Genomic DNA, 19,472 nt, shown 5'->3' on the forward strand with positions numbered 1-19,472 from the left:
AAGTGGCAGGCAAGCCCTAAACGCGATATGGCAATGGCACACTGTTTTTCCAAAATATAGTTCGATATATTGATAGACATTGGCAGCTAAGCGTTGTGAAAAGCCCATGTTTTTCCGCTATTACCTCGATTCTTCTAGAAAGGACTTAATTTAAAATCGAAATTTGTTGTTCCTTTTCAAATCTACCAGTCCGTAAAACTTTCTCCCTCTGTCCCCTGCACAAAGTGAACCCAACTTTTGTTCATTGACTACAAAGCTTGAATATTTTTTGCAGGAAATTTTTTGCGAAGTTTTAAGGTCTATAAATATGACTTGTTTTTTTTAGAATGTTGATAAATCTTATACGGTTTTTGGACAACAAAATAAACATAAGCCATGACACGTGTTTTTCTCCAAATTTTTTCTGATCTTTAGTCTCGAACCAGTCTTGATAATTGCCGCGTGCAGAACCGAAAGAAGAGAAACACATTTTGTATCGCGACTTGCAGATTGTGCAGGAGGTAAGTGTGTAAGCATGTTTTTGTATTATTTTCTTATGTTTATGTTATTTTTTTGCCGTTAATTGATGCTTGACATCGTATTGAATAGCTTAGTTGAGAATATTATGTTTAAAGCCTTGTTTTTCCATGGACAGACATTTGTAATCTAACTTCAGAAATTATCGAGTTATGGCCGCCATTTTTTCATTGCAGAGCATCTGTGACGCGTTACAACTGTTTTTGCCTTGCCTTTCAAGCACAGTTCGATAAACAAATAGGGTAGGCTAGCAAATTTACAAAAAACTTCGTATAACGTAAATAAAACAAGTTCTACTGATCACACAGCCATTGTTTTTATATCGTTACATGCGTGTAATTTTATTTTCTACGTTATACTTTAAACCGTAAGTTTTTAATCAATATCTTTCAGGTAGTAACATTCTACCCACCACGTGTGACTCAAAAGATTTTACAATACTCTGAAAATATCATCGCATTCTGGCTACCTCGCCAAACTTGGACCGATTTAGAAAAAATAATTAAAAAAGAAACTTAAAAATAAAAGAGCTGCACGAAAATTTAAAGAGAGTTAGAGGAGGAACTGCTGCGCAAGTGTGTCAAAAAAAAGCTCTCTAACTCCTATTATTCACGAAAAATTAAAAGATTTGTACAGGAACTAATTTCTTGCCTCGGTAAGAAATTTAGCTTTTTTTTCGAGTACTGTGTCGTTGTCTTGATGAAAAAGAAGGTTAATTTGTAGAAAATTAAAATGTTAACAGAGAAGGGCTTTCAAATGTTGCACACAAAATATCATTTAAAAATATACAAAACTAAAAATTTAATTAGCAATTTTTGGCAAAATTTCGCTCACTGGGAATTTTTGCATATTGGCTAGCGGCCTATGTTATGTTATACAGTGCTGGAATAAGGTCCTTTTGATTAGTTATGCAAAGTTTAACCTTTATGTTGCATACGTACCATTCGTATCTTTCAGAGAATGCGAAAATCTCGTTTTCCTGAAGTCAAAAACTTGAAAAAATGAATTTTTAATCACCAAGCTAAACTGTTTTTATAAGTTCCAAGTTAAGTTTTGCTGTCTAGTTATCAGCACTACCTAAGTTTAATCTGTTATCCCCCTTTGATATTTTAGATGTCTATTTGAATTTTTCTATTTTTTGTAATACATTTAAGGTAACCATGATTCAAAATAACTCTTTTAAATGTGACAGTAATAATTTGCTTTTTTTGCTTATACTGACATAAAGAGTTATTCAAATGTGTTTTTTTTTATTTCTTTCTATATTTTTATACTTTCAAAATCTAACTTTGCAAACTTAAATGAAATTATTCAAAATAAACTCTATGAAATTACCCTTCATTTTAAAGTAAAGGTGAAATTTAACTTCTCCAATAATTTTTAAAATGATGCTACCGCCACGCTAATTTGTAGTAGTTTCTTGCTACCAAAACTTAGTTATGCGGGTTTAATTGCTAAACTATTTCTCTGGCTTGATGGCGCTACTTTGTTCAAACTCAGTTTCAAGTCTCTTTTTTTTCCATCCGACAAGTCATTTTCAATTTGAAAATGACAAGCATGAAGTCTGAGAACTCTTTTTAGATCGTGTTCTTAAAACAATTTAAAAACTATCTGGCACTGCGTGTTTTGATAACTGCATAGACTATCGCAATAGTCCTCATGATGGTACGAAAGGTAGATTGTTTGTTCATGTTGCGTTTTTATTATTGATGCCCAAGCATTTATCGTCCGCTATGATGCAACAACAACAAAGCTTTACGAAAACGTAACCATCTCAAGCTTTAATTTCTATGAAGTAAACAGAAACACTGCTATGGCTTAGACTTAGAGTGTGGGTAAATTCTGAAATTTAAATTCCAACCCATAATGTTTGTTGTTGTTTTCCAGGCAAAAGAATTAAATCAAAAGCACAATGAGTGGATATTTTGTGCATGGAGGAACCCAATATCCGTGAGTTGTTGTGGTTTTGCTTAAGTTGTGGAAATGTGATGCAAGTGTAAAACAGTTTTTCAAGATTAAAGTGGGAGTTGCTTTATGTTGCTCGTATCGTAAATCACAGCTTACAAGTCTGTTTTTGTAGATTTGGGCAAAGCACTTCTCAACAGAGTACGTCAGGAACAGTAAGTAACGAAGCATAATTTTGTGTATACATATATCTTCTATTTTATGTAAAACATTCCGTTTCACAAACATGGCCATTTAAGATCATTTGTCCCATGAAGGGCCAATGTAATGGCACTCTACTGTAAATGAAAGAATGTGTGTATACTGTGTACATTTATACAATATTCCAAACAATGTTCATGATGTCAATAATGCAAAGAATGTTATTCATTATTAGCAATCTTACTATGGAGGATCATCTTACCAAAACTCACAATCTCAGTCTGTAGGTAAGCATCTCGACTTTACTGGTTCAATAGTTTAAGGCATTGACCGCAGACAAATTCGTTAGCTGAGCTTTAGTAGTGTCATGTCCAACATATTACAACAAGATGTGACTTTTATTTATCTATATTAACTAGTTGCATTTATTTGATCTTTTACAGGGCAAGGAACGCAATATGCCGCTTACGATGCTTCCCCCGCCCCAAGTGGCAGTTATTCATCCAATTACCCATCACAGTGAGTGAATTGACCCAATTAAAATCTTATATATAAGCAATTATGTATGCACCGAAATGAAGTACAATGTCGTCCTACACACCAGGTATAGCAACAACGGAACATACACGACTCCCAGCAATGAGGCTGGGTATGGCGCTGGTCCCAACTACCAGAATTCATCTGGAGGAGGCTATAGCACCGCCAGTGGATGTAAGTTGTTCTGCAACTCATTCTTTTTTTAAGATAAAACTTTCCCGTATTGACAGTAACTGTGACCCTTCAGTTGTGACAGAGTTAACTGAGCAATTAATTTGACTTGTCCAATCCCTATTTTGTCACAAAAGATCCCTATTTTTTTGTAATCTTTGGCACCATTTTTTTTAAATAATACTGTCTTATTATAGATTGTAATATGTTCTGATGAGTGACTTGGCAAAGTTCGAAACATTTCAGTCGCTGAATATATATTATGAGTTGATATAACATAAGAATCTTCATCTGTTAGCTCTCCCCTAATTATATGGTTTGACTTTGCAGAGTCGCTTTATCTTCTATTTAATTTGCCACTACTGGCTGATTCCAATGTATCAGGAAATAAAAATGAACACGTTGTGAAATTTAATTTTTTAATATTTTTTTAGCAAAATCTGGAACATACAGCTACACAAACACAGGTGGGCACTGCATTTAATATAAATTACTCAAACAGCAATAGGCAATGATGTTGATTTTATCTGTCAATCCACTGACATAGAATGTGGTGACAAAACTTAATCTGAGCCATTTTCTGCTATTACTTGTCAATGGTTTTTCATTGAGTTCACAGGTTCAGGTTCATATTTCATAACTTTTTCCAGGCAACTCCTATTCACATTCATCATATGAGAAGGCGCTTTATAATGCGGCAAATCAATATTACAGCAACAACAGAGGACAAGGGGCTGGCAAAGGTCGTGGATCAGCCGGAAGGGGCAGGGGTCGTGGAGGTCGCAATGTGACCCAGAATGTTAGTATTTGAGAAGCTTTAACGCTAAAAGTTTTTCCAAGTGGTGGAGTGCTTTGCATTAACTAAGCCGGCTAGTGTTCTGGTATAAGACAGTAGCGACGTACGATGCAGACAGTAATCGACATGTGCATAAGTACTACCTTCCATTCCATGAAAGCAGTGCAGCGTGCTTTATTGTCACACACCATGTTTACCAGATACTAATGCCACGGAATGTTTTCATATAATCTTAAAGAAGTAAATCCATAATTTTACTCAGACACAAACACCTGGAGGTCCCAAACCCATCAAAGCAACAGAGATCAAGGCTTACCTCTACGCGTGGTGTGGCCAGAGGAAACTGAAACCACAGTATGAGGTCACCACAGAGGGGCAGCCACCAAAGAAGGTTTTGTTTGGCTGTAAGGTATCTGACTTTTTGCTGCGTTTCCTTAAAACAAGTCACTGAGTTGTTTTTGCATTTGAAGTTATTATATTCTTATAAGATGATGAATTATTCATATAGCTGTATAGCAGAACATATCACTTTGAACTTGGACCTGAACTGTAATGCCATCAAAATTAATGTTTACTTGCCTGGGGTGATATATTCTGATCTTTCTCTGACATACGTTTTTTGATGTTGTGTGTTGTTGTTGATATGAACAGCTCGTCATAACTGGCCTCGATTACGTGGCTCAAGTTGAGGCCTCAAACAAGAAAGACGCCCAGAGCAAAGCTGCGTGGGATTTTTGCGAGAACCTCGTCAAGACCGGGTACATGAAAGCATCCGAACTTCCTCCCAAACCAGTAAAATATTTTGCCCCAAGTGTATCTGCTCCTTTTAATTTCCTCTTAAGTTGTCGTGTTTGTAGGACGAACCAACCCCAAAGACGACAACAGGTGAAACCAGTCGACAGGTTGGATCGTTGCCCCCGGAAACAAGTGAAACTGTAGGTTTTTCTGTTAGTTCAGATCGCTTTTTGTAGTGTTATGTTTGGCAAATCTTTTAATCCGTATCGCTGGCTTTAATTAGATCTCTGTGTTTCTAGTGTTGTTATTATTTTAGATCTGTTTTGAAGTTGTTTCTTCCTTTCTATTGTAGATTGACAAATATGGAGGATGGACACTGACCAATTCCAGGCAGCGACTTAATCAATTCTGCCAACGCGAGCATTCGAGCCCCGTCTTCAAACATGAAACACTCGGCCCAGAACATGCAAGGATATTTATCTGCGATCTCACACTCAACATCAACGCACTGCAGAAAGGTAATAATGTAGGTTAAATCATGGCTTCGTATAGTCTGCACAGTCTCCATATCACAGTGGTTTCAGTTCACTGTGCTAAGCATGACCTGTGCAATATCAACTTGAAAGAAAGTGTAACCGACCTGTCAATCAATGCCAGGTTGTTTTAAGGGATCTTTCAAACAAAAACAAGATATTTCGACACCATCTTCTCGTCTATGTAAAATTCAACAAATTTGAAATGCAGAATTCACGGCAAGTGAGCGGGGGAGCAACAAGAAGCAGGCCACCGCAATATGTGCTCTCTCCATGGTTCGACAACTCTACGAAGCCAACCTGATAGAAAAGTTTGGAGATCCCATCAAGCATGTTACAAGAGGGGTCTTGCTCTCAGGTCAGAAACCTAAGGATGGGTCGGGTGCCATGGCAGTGACAGCAGGACAGAAGCGAAAGGCCGAGGACCAGGTTAATATCCAGTCTGTTTCAAACTGCTCAAGGTTGTTCTGTTGAAGTTAAGTTGTGACCATCTTATATTTTTCTCTGTTGAAGCCCTCCATGGAAGCAATTGATGAAAATGGGAATTGGACAGTAGATAATTCCCGACAAAGATTAAACCAATTCTGTCAGCATCACAATATCTCGTGTGACGTCATGTACGAAGAAGAGGGTACTCCCAGCAGCAAAGTGAGTGGCATTTCATGCGAATGACATCTGAGAATCAGTGTGTTTATTATAATTTATTACTAGACTTACACGGCGTCACTCGAACTTAACGTAAAAGCGAACGAAGAAGAAAAGCATTTGAAGGCGCGCTCCAGTGGCCAAAGTAAAAAGGTGGCCGCACAGGGCTGTGCTTTACAGCTTCTCGCTCAGCTTTATAAGCTCACACTGGTCGAAGCAAATTTCAGCGGTGGACAGCCCAATAAGAAGAAGCAGTCAAGAGCACGAGTAAGTTGAATTTTAAACCAACGTCTTGTGAAATAATCGTAAAAGATGGATTATGAATTCTTTTGCGTGAGCAGGATGACCTTCAACCTCTCCTTGAACCTGGTTTCCATTTCGGGGTGAGTTCACTTCTCCGCTTTTAACGTCAAATAAAACATAAAAGTAATCGGTTGCAGACTTTTATTGTTTTCACTCATCATCACAACTGATCTGAAAAAAGGAAGTAAATTTTAAGCAAAGACATCTGTCGAATAGCCAGTGTGTTTATTTTCATTGTGATGTCATTGTAGCCTAGTGGTTTCAACCCTGGCCCCCCTGTTCCATTCGGAAGACAGCCAATCATGCGCCGGACCCCCACCCAAGATTACTACCTCCAGGAGAAGCACAAGACAATCTACCCATCCGAGAGTGAACTTGATATGGTGCAGAGAACTGTCCGCGCTGTTGAACTCGCTTTAAAAGATGTCTCTGAGGCCATGTATGAAGATGAAGAGGTGACGGTAAAAGAAGAACCCGAAGTGGAGAAGAGCCCATTTCTGACCACGACGGAAAGTGACCCGTGAGTGCTGCTGAGTTGTTGCCGTTGTTATCAAACAATATTCTAAGTTCCAGGTTTCCGTCACATATATGGTCGTACTTATATTACAGTTAAATTTTTCTTGATAAAATGTGTTTACATTGCGGTAATGTCACAGAGATTTTCAATTCTGCATACTGCTGCTCAGTTTACCAGAGTCGTTTTGGTTATTTCCAGATCAATGAAACGCAAACTTCAAGGAGTGATGAGGGTTGGAACACTTGCAAAGGGTCTCTTGCTGAGCGGCGACCTCAGCGTGGGACTTGTTTTACTCTGCCAAGAAGCACCGACCGCCAAACTGCTGGTCGGCGTCGCCCAACTTCTGCCCAAGAAAATTGTGGTTCGTCAATTTCTTGGAACTTTCAGCGAATGATTCGTGGTGACAAATGTTCTTTTTTCAGCCAATAGAGGGCGATAGTTACAATGTGGAGACAGCAATGCAAAGTGCTGCCCTGGTTATTACCAACACGACTGTGGAAAAGGAAGATGAACCGGCTCTTGTGTGTTCCATCACTGTTAGTCTCACATCTCCAGTCGTACGCAATCCCGTCGAAGGTCAGTTGAATCAGCTTAATTTATTTTCAGTTTACACTTGCCTTTAATTGTGAAAAAAATTCGAATTTCTGTTTCAAATTGTGACGATTTGTGGTTAAAGTTTCCTGGTTTTGCTGGCGCTTGGTCCGCTTCCCAAACTCAAACCTTTTTCTTTTTATCTTTTATAAACCGCCATGGCTCGCACGGGCACACACAATACGTCAACACGTTGTGCGTTTGTGTGTGCGCGCGTAGAAGGGAAGAAAGACCCCCCTGGCTCGTTGAACAAGGAAAAGTGTCTGAATGCACTCGCACTACTGCGCCACGCCAAGTGGTTTCAGGTTGGGTCGGAGCTTAAACGCTTCTTTAACTCACACGCTGTGTGCCAGCTTAAAATATCTTTCCCAAGTACACACGAAATTCACTGATTCTTGTAATATAAAGCTTTGTCGTGTCCATGTGCTTTTTGCCTTAATTTAATGAGTAGTTAGCAAAAGTTGTTAATTGGAACATGCTGAGAACACAGTTTGTGAGTTTTAACATTAGGTTGTTATTGCTCGCCTCTATGATGTCACTTAATTAATTTCATTTAAAGGTTAATGTAAGACATGGAATGTTTGAGGCGGCAAGAACAACTAACAGATAAGTCTATTTAGAAATTATTTTTTAACGTCAACTTTTTGAAACAGGCCTGCGCCAACGGAATTCCGTCATGCGTCGTCATTATCAGAATCCTTCGAGACATGTCTAGGACGCTCAAGCCTTGGAAAGCGCTCACAGACTGGGTAAAAATTGTTCTCAATTTCTTGCGTTTTAATGACTTTTAACGGCCGAAGTAACGAACTTCTTCTGTGCGCAGGCGATTGAGTTATTGACGGAGAAGTCGCTTTGCACGTCCCCGGTACCCCTCACTTTGGGGGGCTCCTTCATGCGGGTGCTCGAAGTGATCAGCTCCGGAATATTACTACCAGGTCTGCGAGCAACTTACTCAGCCTCCCGCGCTAATTGAATACTGACGTGTTATTTTCTGCGCAGGCGGTCCGGGATTGGCTGATCCGTGTGAGCGAACGGAGACCGACGTAACAGCGAATATGACCAATCAGGAGCGAGAAGACCTGACAGCTGCTGCGCAGGTTTATTTCTGTTTTCTCGGTTTTCATTGCGTAGCGGAGAGTAAGGCAATTTTCTTCTGTCCCTATTGTCGCAACAACTCTCCTTTATATTTTAGAGCGCGTTGCGGTTGTTCGTGTTCAGAAGACCGGAGTTGGTGCTGGGGATGGATCTGAGTGAGAGAAACGACCCGTCGTCGAACAAGAAGCAGCCGTGAACGCGTTTTATTGCGGAAATAAACTGTATTTGGACTTTTGTACAAAAAAAGCTAAATTTGAACTGTAACGGGGCCTCTGATTGGACGGAGCGACGAATCATCGGCGGATGGGGGACTTTCTTCGGCATCTTTCGTTTCATCTGTATCCCCCGCTCGTCCTGTCAAATCGAATTTTGTAACAAGCAAATATGACAAGCAACGTTTATCGCATCTATGACTTCTCACCCACCTGTTGTTTGCGTTGTATGATTTATTGCTGTAAGCGCTCTGTTGGTATTTGATGCCGGCCAGCTGGTTGTACAACGCGCCGTGACTTAGCGAGTGATGGTTGCTCCTGTCTCTGCTGCGTTTGCCTGGAAATAAAAAGTTTTATCTCGGAAATCTCCTTTGTTCTGATTTTTTCAACTTATCACCTTTGCCCTGATCCGTGTCGTCATAATGACTCGGGGCGTACGGGACGGCGTGCCGTTCGTTTCCGATCGACATGTGGGTCACTTTTATGGGTCCCGCTCTGTTTTGGGGCGTTATGCCGGGGAGGATGGAATCGGCGACGAGCGGCTGCAAAACAAATCGCGAAATGACGTAATAATTACCGAATTCAACTTACACCGCCGTTACCTGCTGATCCATAAAATAAAGCTCCGCTTTCGTCCGCTCTTCCGGAGTGACCGGGATCCCGTCGATGGTCTGGAGGTTCGATTGTTGGAAGACGAGCATCGGGCGATGGAGGAGACGACGAGAAACCGCGTTTCCGATGACAGACACCTCGGTGAGATTTGGGAGCGTTCCGAGCTTTTCCAGTTCCAGCATGTCCTGGAAACAAGAGGAAATTTACAGTCGCGTCTAGATAACGAGCAATCTTCAGCGCTCGTCGAGAAAATGTTTTCCAATCTGTCACGTCGGAACGCGGCTTTAAACATCGACCTGAATCCTGTTCATTCCCAGGTAGAGTCTTTGGAGATTTTCCAGGTGGTGGAGGTTGCTCAGGTCGCGAAGTCGATTCTCCTCCAAATGCAATTCCTGGGAACATGACGAAGATTTTCAAACACGCCGAGTTTTACTCGGGTTCGTTCGTCGAAAGTGTTCCAACCGACCTGCAGGTTCCATTGGCTGACGAACGAGTTTTCGTTAATTATTTTCGCTTTGTTTCGATCCAAGACCAACTCCCTCAACTCGTGCAATCCTTCAAGGCCGTCGATTTTGCTGATTTCGTTGCCTGGTTTATGCAAAATCGTTTCTAATCACGTCTGAGAGTGTGACGTCACAAATCGAACACAATAAAAGTAGATGGCGCAAAAGGGCTAAGGTTTTACGTCACGGACGCGTAGTAGACAAGCGAGGGGAAGCCGACCTTGTAGAAAGAGCGCTTTCAAATTGACCAGCCTGCTCAGCTGTAAAGCGGCCATGTTGTTTATCCTGTTGTAGCCGAGATGGAGGACTTCGAGACTCTCCATGATCGGACTGAGCATCTCCCCAGACATGACGTCAGAATGAACTTGATGAGCGACGGCGTACTGAGAGCGAACCTGGCAAGTCGAAAAATTGAAAACTTAGCGGCCAGAGTGAATGGATTCGAAACTTTGGATACACATTCACAGAAAAGATTAAAATAGACAACAACGACCATTTACCAGACTCACTCAGCACAGATTAAATAAAAAGCGAAGAAAAAAAGACCTGCTGCTTTTGGTTTCTAGGTCTAGGTAGGACGCACTCGACGTGGTTGTGGTTCAGGCAGAGAACCCGGATGTGAGGAAGATGCACAAGGCCGCTAAATGACGTCAGATTGTTCTGTTCCAAGTTGACGCTGAAATAATCGAAATTAAATAAGATACAAAGTATGTTTGGAATAAGTTTTCCGAATGATTTCGAACGAATCTGGCAGATTGTCGAGCCGAATACATAAACCTATTTCGGGCTATGGCAGCTGAACACGACGCCACGTGAGCGCGTCGCAATTAGCGAGAACCTTCTTAGATTCTTGAATACGTCGCCGGACCCGATGTCAACTGTTCGGACCGAGCAGTTCGGAAAATCGAGTTCCCGGACTTCGCCGAAGCTGGCGTGGCCGATCCTCTCAGCGACGAAGTCGTTGGTCAACCTGAAACAAGACTGGAGTGATCCGGCTCATTTTCGTATTGCTTACGTCACCTGCGGGGTTATTTAATAACCTTGACCTCGTAAATATGATGACTTGGTACGTAATACATTTGTAACTATTTCGTCCGAGTAACGTTCGGTTTAATATCGTCGGGCACAAGAAAATAACAAAAAATCTACCGGGTTAAGTTTGTCGAAAAGCCGCAGAATTCACCCACCTTCCACCGAACGCGTCTTTGGCCGATCCTTCTTCGTTGGACTCGATGGCATTCCCGTCGAGAGCTTTCAAGCTGTGGATGTGGTAAACGACGAAGAGGCGGTAGTTGTCCGACTGCACGACCGTGTTGCCATGGAGATCAAGTATGACGAGGGAGGATAGGGCCTGGGAGGAAATTCGTCGTCAAAAGTTTTTCATCGCCGGCGACCGTAGTCATAGATGCCGGACGGTTAAGCGAATACCTTGAGATGGAAAACCTCCCGAATGTTGCCGACCCGATTATTACCGAGGTAGAGCTCGACCAGGGAGTGGGCAAGAGAAAGTCCCTTAAAAGACGTTATCCTGCAGAGAGCAAGAGACGGTGTTATTATCACATTTTATTATTGACGTGTTCCTGTCTCACCTTGACTATCGTTTCACAGTTTAAAGCCAAAGTAAGTTTCGATTTATTTAAGCAAGCTGGATCAGGCTGGATGAATCTATTGAGGAATTGTTGGTTTCGGAGAAAACACAACTCACCGATTATTTTCGAGGGATAAATGTACCAATGACGTCAGCTTGTCAAATCCAGCGTTTTCGAGCGAGGAAAGGTAATTACCGGCGAGATCGAGTCTCTTCAACTTGGTCAGTTTCACCAAACCTACGCAAAAATGTTTCGAAAACCAGAGCCACACACATTAGCGGTACATCAAGCATACAGTTCCCCGACGTTCTATGTCAGTAAGAGTAATATGGGCAAGGCCTGGTGTTTTTTTTTGAAGAATCATCCCGTTGAAATTATTTCAAAGACATGGTTTGTGTTTTTTTCCACGAGAAATATTGCCACAGGTATACCATCTAAGTATTACCGTCAAGCTTATAAATACAGTTGTCTCGGAAAGAAAGCTCTTCCAGCTGAGCACATGACTCGATCCCCTCCAGCTTCGTGACGCAATTCCTGTCGAACGACGCCCATTTCAAGTTTGCAAGTTTTTCGAGACCGGTTAGCTTTCCAATGAACTGGCCGTCCAAATTTAAAACCGTCACCTGCAACAGAGTGTTTTCAGTCTGTTGACGATTTCAAGTTCTGACGTCAATATTACTGACCTTTGACGCCCAAGTTGGGTCTTTTGGGTCGGGTTTGTTTTTACTAACGCTCGTTAATATTTGAGCTTGGGACTGTAAGTTCAGAGTGCATGGTTTCTCTGTGTCTGTCCTTGAATGCGCGGCTAAAACGGCCTGAAAATCGAAAGGTAAATATTAAGTGAGCTGATTTCAGCAAAGCTAAATATTAGTGCAGTTGTTTCCAACCGGGGTGCCGCGGCACTTTGGTGCCATTTCCAATAGTCAGAGGTGTCGCGAGTTCTCTTATTTTATGTCAGCAGTGGCTCCGGCACGCGGGCTTAGATTTCATAAAATGAATGGATAATTGCTTGTATTGAAGTCAATTTTCTGAACGAAAACGAAAAATCTATTGGGCGAAGGAAATATCGGGGACTTCCCCATTGTGAGAACGTGAGAGCGGCACAATGCGTTCGTATATACTACGATTGGGTGCCGTAAACTATTTATCTCTTTTGTAGGGTTTTGCAAGCTTAAAATGGTTGGAAACCACTGTACCACTGCCTTATGCTCCTATTATTCCTCAAACGTCAACGACAACACAATTGTGCTGCTAACATACTATTGTACGGTGCATTTGCCAATCTATAAGCAGTGGAGGGATTCAGCCGGTTCTTGGAATTTTAATGACCTCGGTGAACCGGTTGTTGACAATCGTATGTATAGGCCTATGTGTATATCGGTCCAGGGTCAATATGGCGTGCTGCTAGTGAGAAAACCGGATGTTAAAATATTTGAACCCCACCACTGGCTAAAAGTAAAGTGGCAGCAATTTTTAACGATGAAATCACCTGCGATATCCTGGTTCCAGCAACTAGTCTCAGAGCAGCAGCAGCATCAGTTTCAGTGACCGGCACACCGTTGAGTTGAGTCAGTGACTTTAGTCGACCAATAACACGCAAGAAAAGGTACTCAGCCTTTATATGGGAAAATTGAAGAGATAAATGAAATAAAGCTGACACCATCAAGTGATAATCCTACGTTATAACTCAACAGTTAAAATGTCCTGACCTTTATCCACGGATTATTTCTCAAGTCCAGCGTCGTCAGAGAGGATGCGTGCTTCCGGAGAACTGTGAGGTCATCACGAACACTTGTAAGCTGATTCCAGCTTAGGTTTAGATCACGAAGTTTAGTCATATTCTGTCGTGAGAAAAACGAGCTTCATGAACAACACAAGTAAACAATAGAAAAATCTTTCAGTTTTTAAACATTTTCATAACATCAAGAGCAAAAATCAAGAAAAAAGCTTGAATGAATAAAACTCACCCTCATGCCTTCCAAAGAGTTGATTTTGTTGAAACTGGCATCAACCTGCTCCAGTTGCGGCATCTGTGCAATGTCGTCCAGTCTGTTCAGCTCGTTAAAACTGACAACCAAGCGTTTCAACTGCGACAACGTGTTGATTCCCTTCAACTTGCCTAGACCATTCCCGTGCAAGTTGAGCACCTGGAAGTGAGAGAGAGATTGTATTTGGTCCCAACCGATTCAACATTTTTGCTACAACTTGACAAGCCATGAAAACTTTTTCCGCTCACTGTAATTTGAGAGATGGACATTGCACGGCCCAATTTCAAGAGGAGGTCTTCAGACAACGAGACGAGTCGAGGCCGCGGACGAACCTGTGGCGGGATTTCAGTTGCTTTTTTATCTTCCTCCTCCTCATTGACGTACAGCACACTCGGATCACTTGACGTTGCCATGGTGATGACTGCATTTGAGCCTGGCATCTCGGCGTTTAGCCACTGTCCGACGCGCAGCTGAAGGGGAGACGTTGACTTCTGCAAATGACAGTGACGTAACGCAATTTCTACCAATATGACGTCATCAGCTTACCTTTGCCAAGTATTCGAAATCAATGATGTATTCTGGGAGCACAAGGTCACGGTCAAAGACGAACCATTCACACTGGCGAGTGCTGCATTCACAGTCTTCAACTGTGGATAAAAAGTTTGGTTACCTCATACACTGTTTGCGCTCACCATCCCACACAGATGCCACTAACTATTGGAGTTTTGCGGCAGATATTGGGCTGCTTACTTTTAGTGGACTGTGAAGCGGAGTCAGCTGATTCTTTCCTTGGTCGGTACACGCTGTCGATGTTGTGATATTTCTCAGTGCTAATCCTTAAACAACATGTCACATCTTGACAAATATGTTAGAGTAAGAACACGATTTAACAAAGAAAACTTTACCTGGCTGTGCCTTGAGCAGGGGCGCTTTTACCCAAATACACCTTTGACACTATCACCTGACCTGCAAAAATGACTTCTCTTATTAGTTTCTCTACTCATGTTTAACTTTTATAAACAAAGCTTTGTATTCCTGTACTGACTAAGTCTACCAAGTATGTTTCAAGTTAAATAAAACGCACCATATCGAAATGGACACGGTTCGGCATAGGGCTTGTCCTTTGTAAGAAACTGCGTGTGATCTATTCGTGGTTTTTCACAAATAAATAAACTATTCGATAACGGAACCCCTTCGTCGCCAGTCTGGAAAGTAAGAAATAATAATATCATAACGAGAATCAGGTTATTTTGTAAGTTAAACACAGTATATGTGGGTATAGGTGTTTCAAGATCTACCTCTGATGTAGACAGAGCAGAAAATCCTTCCTCTAAAATTTTATGGGGTTCCTGCTTTGCTCCTGGGAGCTTAGGGTTCCAGACAAAGAAAAGATAATCAACCAGTTTCTTGTAGTTTCTGCAATGTCACCACCCAAGAAGTATAACATGGATGCTACAGGGCAGCGGATAGCTTAGTAATATCTTACTTATTGGTTGGCAGTCCACCATCATCACTGCCTGCAAGATGGACTTTATCATCAAAACGAGCTCGAAGAACACGATTGTGGATGCGGGTGATTCCGTGCATCTTGATCCCTGTTACACCGTAGCCCTACACGAGGTGGCAGTGCAATAAGTGGATTGATGACAACAATTACGCCACTGCATGTGCTCATCCAAAATAAGTAACCTTGTAATCCCAAGCACAGAACCTAGATAAGACCAGGTCATGACAGGTTGAAAACCAGACATCACTCTGGGTTCCTTGCTCGAATCGGACGTTCCCACCGGTGTCAAGTTCCATCGTCAGCCTTTTAATGGATGTATTCGCAAGTGTGCCAAGAAGAGCACACGCCTGCTCATAGTAGGCTTCAACTCTAGGAAAAAAGTCGAACATTTTTGTTAAACTCTGTCAATATTTTCAGACGAAATCGCACCACATACTCCGATGTTTTCTTTTTCCAAGCATTGATGCGATTTTTCAAAGCGGTAAGCTTGATTGAAATTTTTCCGTCATCAGCTTTCGTCTTTTTTTCTGCTAAAGAAAGTTTATCACCAGCCTCTGCATTGCCTCCTGACACGTCATTGGTCGGTTTTGTCGCGTCAGTCTGACCAAACAAAACATGATTAACATGAAAACTGTAACACTTAACCTTTGTTGAGTGACGTTTCTTACTATTCGAATACTACCAAACCTTTAATTACAGCAATACTGTAATCTGTAACTCAGAAAATTAAAGAACACTAGTGCTTTGTTACAAAACTGTTGCCAAGCCTGTAGTAACTAATAACCTAAGCTGAAAAGCTAATACAGATATTTTCAAATAGTGATTTGTACAACAAAGAAGAGCGAATCATTATTATTAATAATTTGGCATACTTCCAATGTATCATTCTCCTCATCAACATTGAGTTCTGCTTCATCGCTCTGCTGTTGTTGCTCGATCTAAAAATCAAGTTCCATTGACAATTCTGTCCTAGAATAAACCTGTCTTTTGAACTTACCGATTTCAGAGCAAAGTTTATGGTCCTCAGTCTTTCTTCCGGTATCTGCAGCAAAAGTTTCTTCTCTTTGTTTAGTTTGTTTGTAACGGCGGTTAAATTTCTCCGAACAACTTTCACCCTCATGTTATAATACATCTTCTTTTTAGCAACAGTCGCCTTGTTTTAATTAAGAATGATCATCGTTAAAATTTTGTCATGATTAAAACTCAGGCATCAGTGGGCATGTTCTAACATAGATAATCATAGAAGATATCACCTCGGCCAAGTCTCGCATTCTTGAGCCAGAGACATCAAACGAATCAAGTTTTTCAAGATTGGGAAGATGATAAAGCACGTGGGTGGAATAATTACAGAGAAGGCAAACAGGATTGTTTGGATGAAGTGAATCCTACAAACACAAGACTTAAATAATCCACAAAAAAAATCTTAGGCTTTATACAAATTGGCAGATTGAATGTATTTTTGTCAGTAAAATATAGTGAACATTTCACAAAAAAACAGATAGTAAAACAACACCTTATTAAAATTAAGATTACTTTTAAATTAAGATCCTTAAGTTGACTGATTTTTGCCAGATTAGTTAAGTCTTTAAACGAGGATAACTTATTTCCAGAGAGATTCAAGATTTCCAAATGACTCATCGAATCCAGCAGCGATCCTAAAATGACAAAATCACGGACACGATCTGAGATATTCATACTAAACTGATTATGAGTTAAGATATAATTATAGTTTGTGAACAGATAAGAACGTTTTTGCATCATTAACGGAGAATTTTCATCTTACCAATAGTTGAAATCCTGTTGCCGGCAACGTTAAGCTCACGCAGCCATTTTAACCCACTTAATCCCTTTATAGTAAAAAATCAAATTAAGCCAAATACATTTATCCAGGAATCTACAGCAGATAGACAAAATGTTGATCGATAACTTTGCCTGGCCATTTACAATAATATGTGTAACATTGACACATGTACAATGGATGTATATACAATGGATATATCCACCTGTAGTGTTTCAATAAAATTCTTTGATAAGTTCAAAACATCTAAATGATGCAAGTTTGAAAGATTTTCAATCTTTCTTAACTTGTTGCTGTACAAATGCAGTTTGTTCAACCTCTTGCTATGCTCTAATCCGTGGATTTCCTTCAAAGTTATAAACATATATATAATGTTACAATTGTCATTCAAGAAAACACCTGTAAAGATTCTTATACATATATAGATATGCTGAACAAAGGCATTTAATGCATACATAACTTTCATTTCTGACATTAGATATTATACAGAGAGGAAATGATGAACAATGAAACTTGAAAAATTTAATAAAAGACAAATTCACTCACAACACACAAAACATATGTGTTTCTTGTCTAAATAAATAAATTTGAGCATTTTTTACATCTTTGAGATAACAATAAGTCACCTTCAGGTTGCATTCACACAACCAGAGCTCTCGTAGTTCAGGGCAATGCTGTAGGCCCCGGATTTGTTCCAGAGTTTGCCCCACGACCACGAGGGATGTGAGATGAGGAAAATGATGAAGACCAACCATGTGCGGGAAACCGGAGAAAAACATTTCGATTTGTTTGATGCATGGCCCGTTTCCTTCCAGTTGAGAATATTGAATGCCATTGCTAACACACTAGACAATAATTAGAGTGAACGACTATTTACAATTTTGCAAATAAGAAATAACAATCAGTATACAAAGAGAATAATAAAACTGAACTGAAATGATAAGTTCATTACGAAGAATTATCACTAAATAATTAAACAAAAACAAAGCAACAAGATATATTTCCTAATAAAGTAATGGTTCGATGAACAATATCGATGGTTCACCATCTGCTTTTAAAATACTTTTTCATAAATGTTTTTCACATACAAAGTCACAAAAATACTCAGGTTACAACACAAAAAACTCTTACTTGGTGTGCAATAAAACATTTCTTAACAATCGGAATAAATTTTGTGTTGTATTTTAAAAATGTGGATGAATTTTTAGAAGAAGTTTGTTGGTTATTAGTTAGCTTTAATAGATTTATTAGAGACTTAAAAATACAATTAAAAACAAAAACTAAATTTTGAAAAACATTGGCATCAAGTAGACTTACAATTTCCTTAACAATACTTTCTTCTTTTTCTGGTGTCAGTTGTTGTTGTGATTTTTGATTGGTCATGATGCATTCATCGATATTCAAGCTGAACTTTCTGCATCACATTTACAACTGTTATCACCTGTGGAAAAGTTTAAACAACGAGAAATTACTTTTGGTTTATTCATGGGGGTTTATAGTTTGTTTTGCTGAGGCATGGATAGCACTGGATGCATTTTGTGCATTTTGGAAGGTTTTCTTGCAGGTTGCTACACTGCATCCTCCTATCGAAAAGTTTTTTTCGGAGCGTCGGATAAATGACTGTCAATATTTCACCGGACAAAATCGTGCTCTCAAAGCTATTTTTTGCAGTTTCTTGTTAAACTAACTTAAATGTTATAACATAGTAACCTAAATCTACCTTCCAATCTAGAAATCTACTTTCAATGAAACCTTAAAAAACTAAAATCAACTTTTGCATGTTACCATTCCCCCAACGTAACCGCCTATCTTTAACAACAGGCTTCGTGATCTATAAGGTGAAATAGTCACTCTGCGGAGTGACTCAACCCAAGTCAAAAATGTAATGCTTATATGGGTATAGTGCAGAAGCGCACAACCTAACGGCGTCACAATTTGAGTAGCTAGAGTCCTGTATACAAATGTATCCACGGCATCCTGTGCAAACAAAACAACAGTTGACACGTTGACAGTTGTCATCACTTTGTAGCCTAGCCTATAGGTTGCAGGATGTACTTTGCATCATGCTGCATATACAAAAGTTTTAACTCGTGGTCAAAATAAAAATAACGCACGCAGTATTGATCTAGATAAATGGATAATACTAATCTTAGCCATAGAGTAAAGAAACAGCAACTGCTTAACTAGTAAGCTTATTAAATTAATTATTGACAACGTCCCCATCGCCAAGAACCCCAAGCCGGACCTTCATAGTAACGGTAATGCAAGCACTCCTGAAGATTATTTTTGCCCTTTAGCGCCACCAACATATTTGGCCGCCAAAATCATGCCTATGTTGTCTTGGCACTAATAGAAAATAAACCCACTGTAAGTCACTTTTCTATGCAATGGTAACATGCTAAATTACAATTAGTAAGAGTTAGAATCGGTGTAAGTTTTAAATAATTGTGTTAATTTAATTTTTTCGAACAAAACAAAATTGGATATTTATGTTTGTCAGCAAGATTAAGTCGAATATGTGATAGCTTTTTGATACAAGGTATCTTGTCAATTAATTATAGGTTAAAAGCGACAAAAGCAAACTAAGATACTATCATAAAGTTTTGTGACAAGCAAATCAAATTCAATAGAACTTTGATTAATAATTTTGGTCTTACACAAATCTCAGACAAACCCAGACTTTCAATCGATCGTAGCGTCATTTGTGATTGCTGATTA

The 19,472-nt window shown here is 40.0% G+C and overlaps 2 protein-coding genes across 5 annotated transcripts; one reads left to right on the forward strand and one right to left on the reverse strand.

The window, feature by feature from the left end:
• The first annotated feature begins 448 nt into the window (after positions 1–448).
• On the forward strand, positions 449–9,122 carry LOC143446363 (uncharacterized). Of its 3 annotated transcripts, none has more exons than XM_076945965.1 (24): positions 450–500; positions 2,404–2,466; positions 2,597–2,636; positions 2,858–2,909; positions 3,066–3,141; positions 3,227–3,333; positions 3,765–3,797; positions 3,981–4,129; positions 4,389–4,535; positions 4,778–4,918; positions 4,984–5,061; positions 5,214–5,379; positions 5,606–5,823; positions 5,908–6,042; positions 6,106–6,306; positions 6,381–6,422; positions 6,594–6,862; positions 7,058–7,220; positions 7,282–7,435; positions 7,670–7,755; positions 8,104–8,199; positions 8,274–8,385; positions 8,450–8,547; positions 8,643–9,122. In XM_076945965.1, the coding sequence occupies exons 2-24, from the start codon at positions 2,429–2,431 to the stop codon at positions 8,739–8,741; spliced, it is 2,700 nt and encodes an 899-aa protein (XP_076802080.1). In that variant the 5' UTR covers positions 450–500; positions 2,404–2,428; the 3' UTR covers positions 8,742–9,122. The 3 variants fall into 3 exon arrangements, with proteins under 3 accessions (XP_076802093.1, XP_076802080.1, XP_076802088.1); XM_076945973.1 differs by lacking the exon at positions 450–500 and adding an exon at positions 680–758; XM_076945978.1 differs by lacking the exons at positions 7,670–7,755; positions 8,450–8,547; positions 8,643–9,122 and having other exon boundaries at positions 449–500.
• Positions 8,734–18,228, reverse strand: LOC143446349 (leucine-rich repeat-containing protein 9-like). 2 transcript variants are annotated; one of them, XM_076945955.1, is made up of 34 exons: positions 18,072–18,228; positions 17,381–17,599; positions 16,960–17,100; positions 16,740–16,803; positions 16,490–16,611; positions 16,210–16,341; positions 15,954–16,109; positions 15,829–15,894; positions 15,393–15,556; positions 15,139–15,325; positions 14,936–15,060; positions 14,748–14,865; positions 14,534–14,654; positions 14,355–14,415; positions 14,200–14,285; positions 13,996–14,096; positions 13,698–13,940; positions 13,429–13,608; positions 13,171–13,302; positions 12,951–13,076; positions 12,145–12,276; positions 11,907–12,084; positions 11,578–11,698; positions 11,301–11,400; positions 11,060–11,223; positions 10,711–10,842; positions 10,419–10,548; positions 10,093–10,267; positions 9,836–9,957; positions 9,666–9,761; positions 9,360–9,554; positions 9,155–9,299; positions 8,971–9,094; positions 8,734–8,899 (listed from the first exon to the last, which is right to left on the reverse strand). In XM_076945955.1, exons 1-34 carry the CDS (start codon positions 18,135–18,137, stop codon positions 8,878–8,880), a joined length of 4,446 nt encoding a protein of 1,481 aa, XP_076802070.1. In that variant the 5' UTR covers positions 18,138–18,228; the 3' UTR covers positions 8,734–8,877. The 2 variants fall into 2 exon arrangements, with proteins under 2 accessions (XP_076802070.1, XP_076802062.1); XM_076945947.1 differs by having other exon boundaries at positions 8,734–9,094.
• Between the last annotated feature and the right edge of the window lie 1,244 nt (positions 18,229–19,472).

This window comes from Clavelina lepadiformis, chromosome 1 (assembly GCF_947623445.1).
Source record: "Clavelina lepadiformis chromosome 1, kaClaLepa1.1, whole genome shotgun sequence".
Classification (NCBI taxonomy): Eukaryota; Metazoa; Chordata; class Ascidiacea; order Aplousobranchia; family Clavelinidae; genus Clavelina; species Clavelina lepadiformis.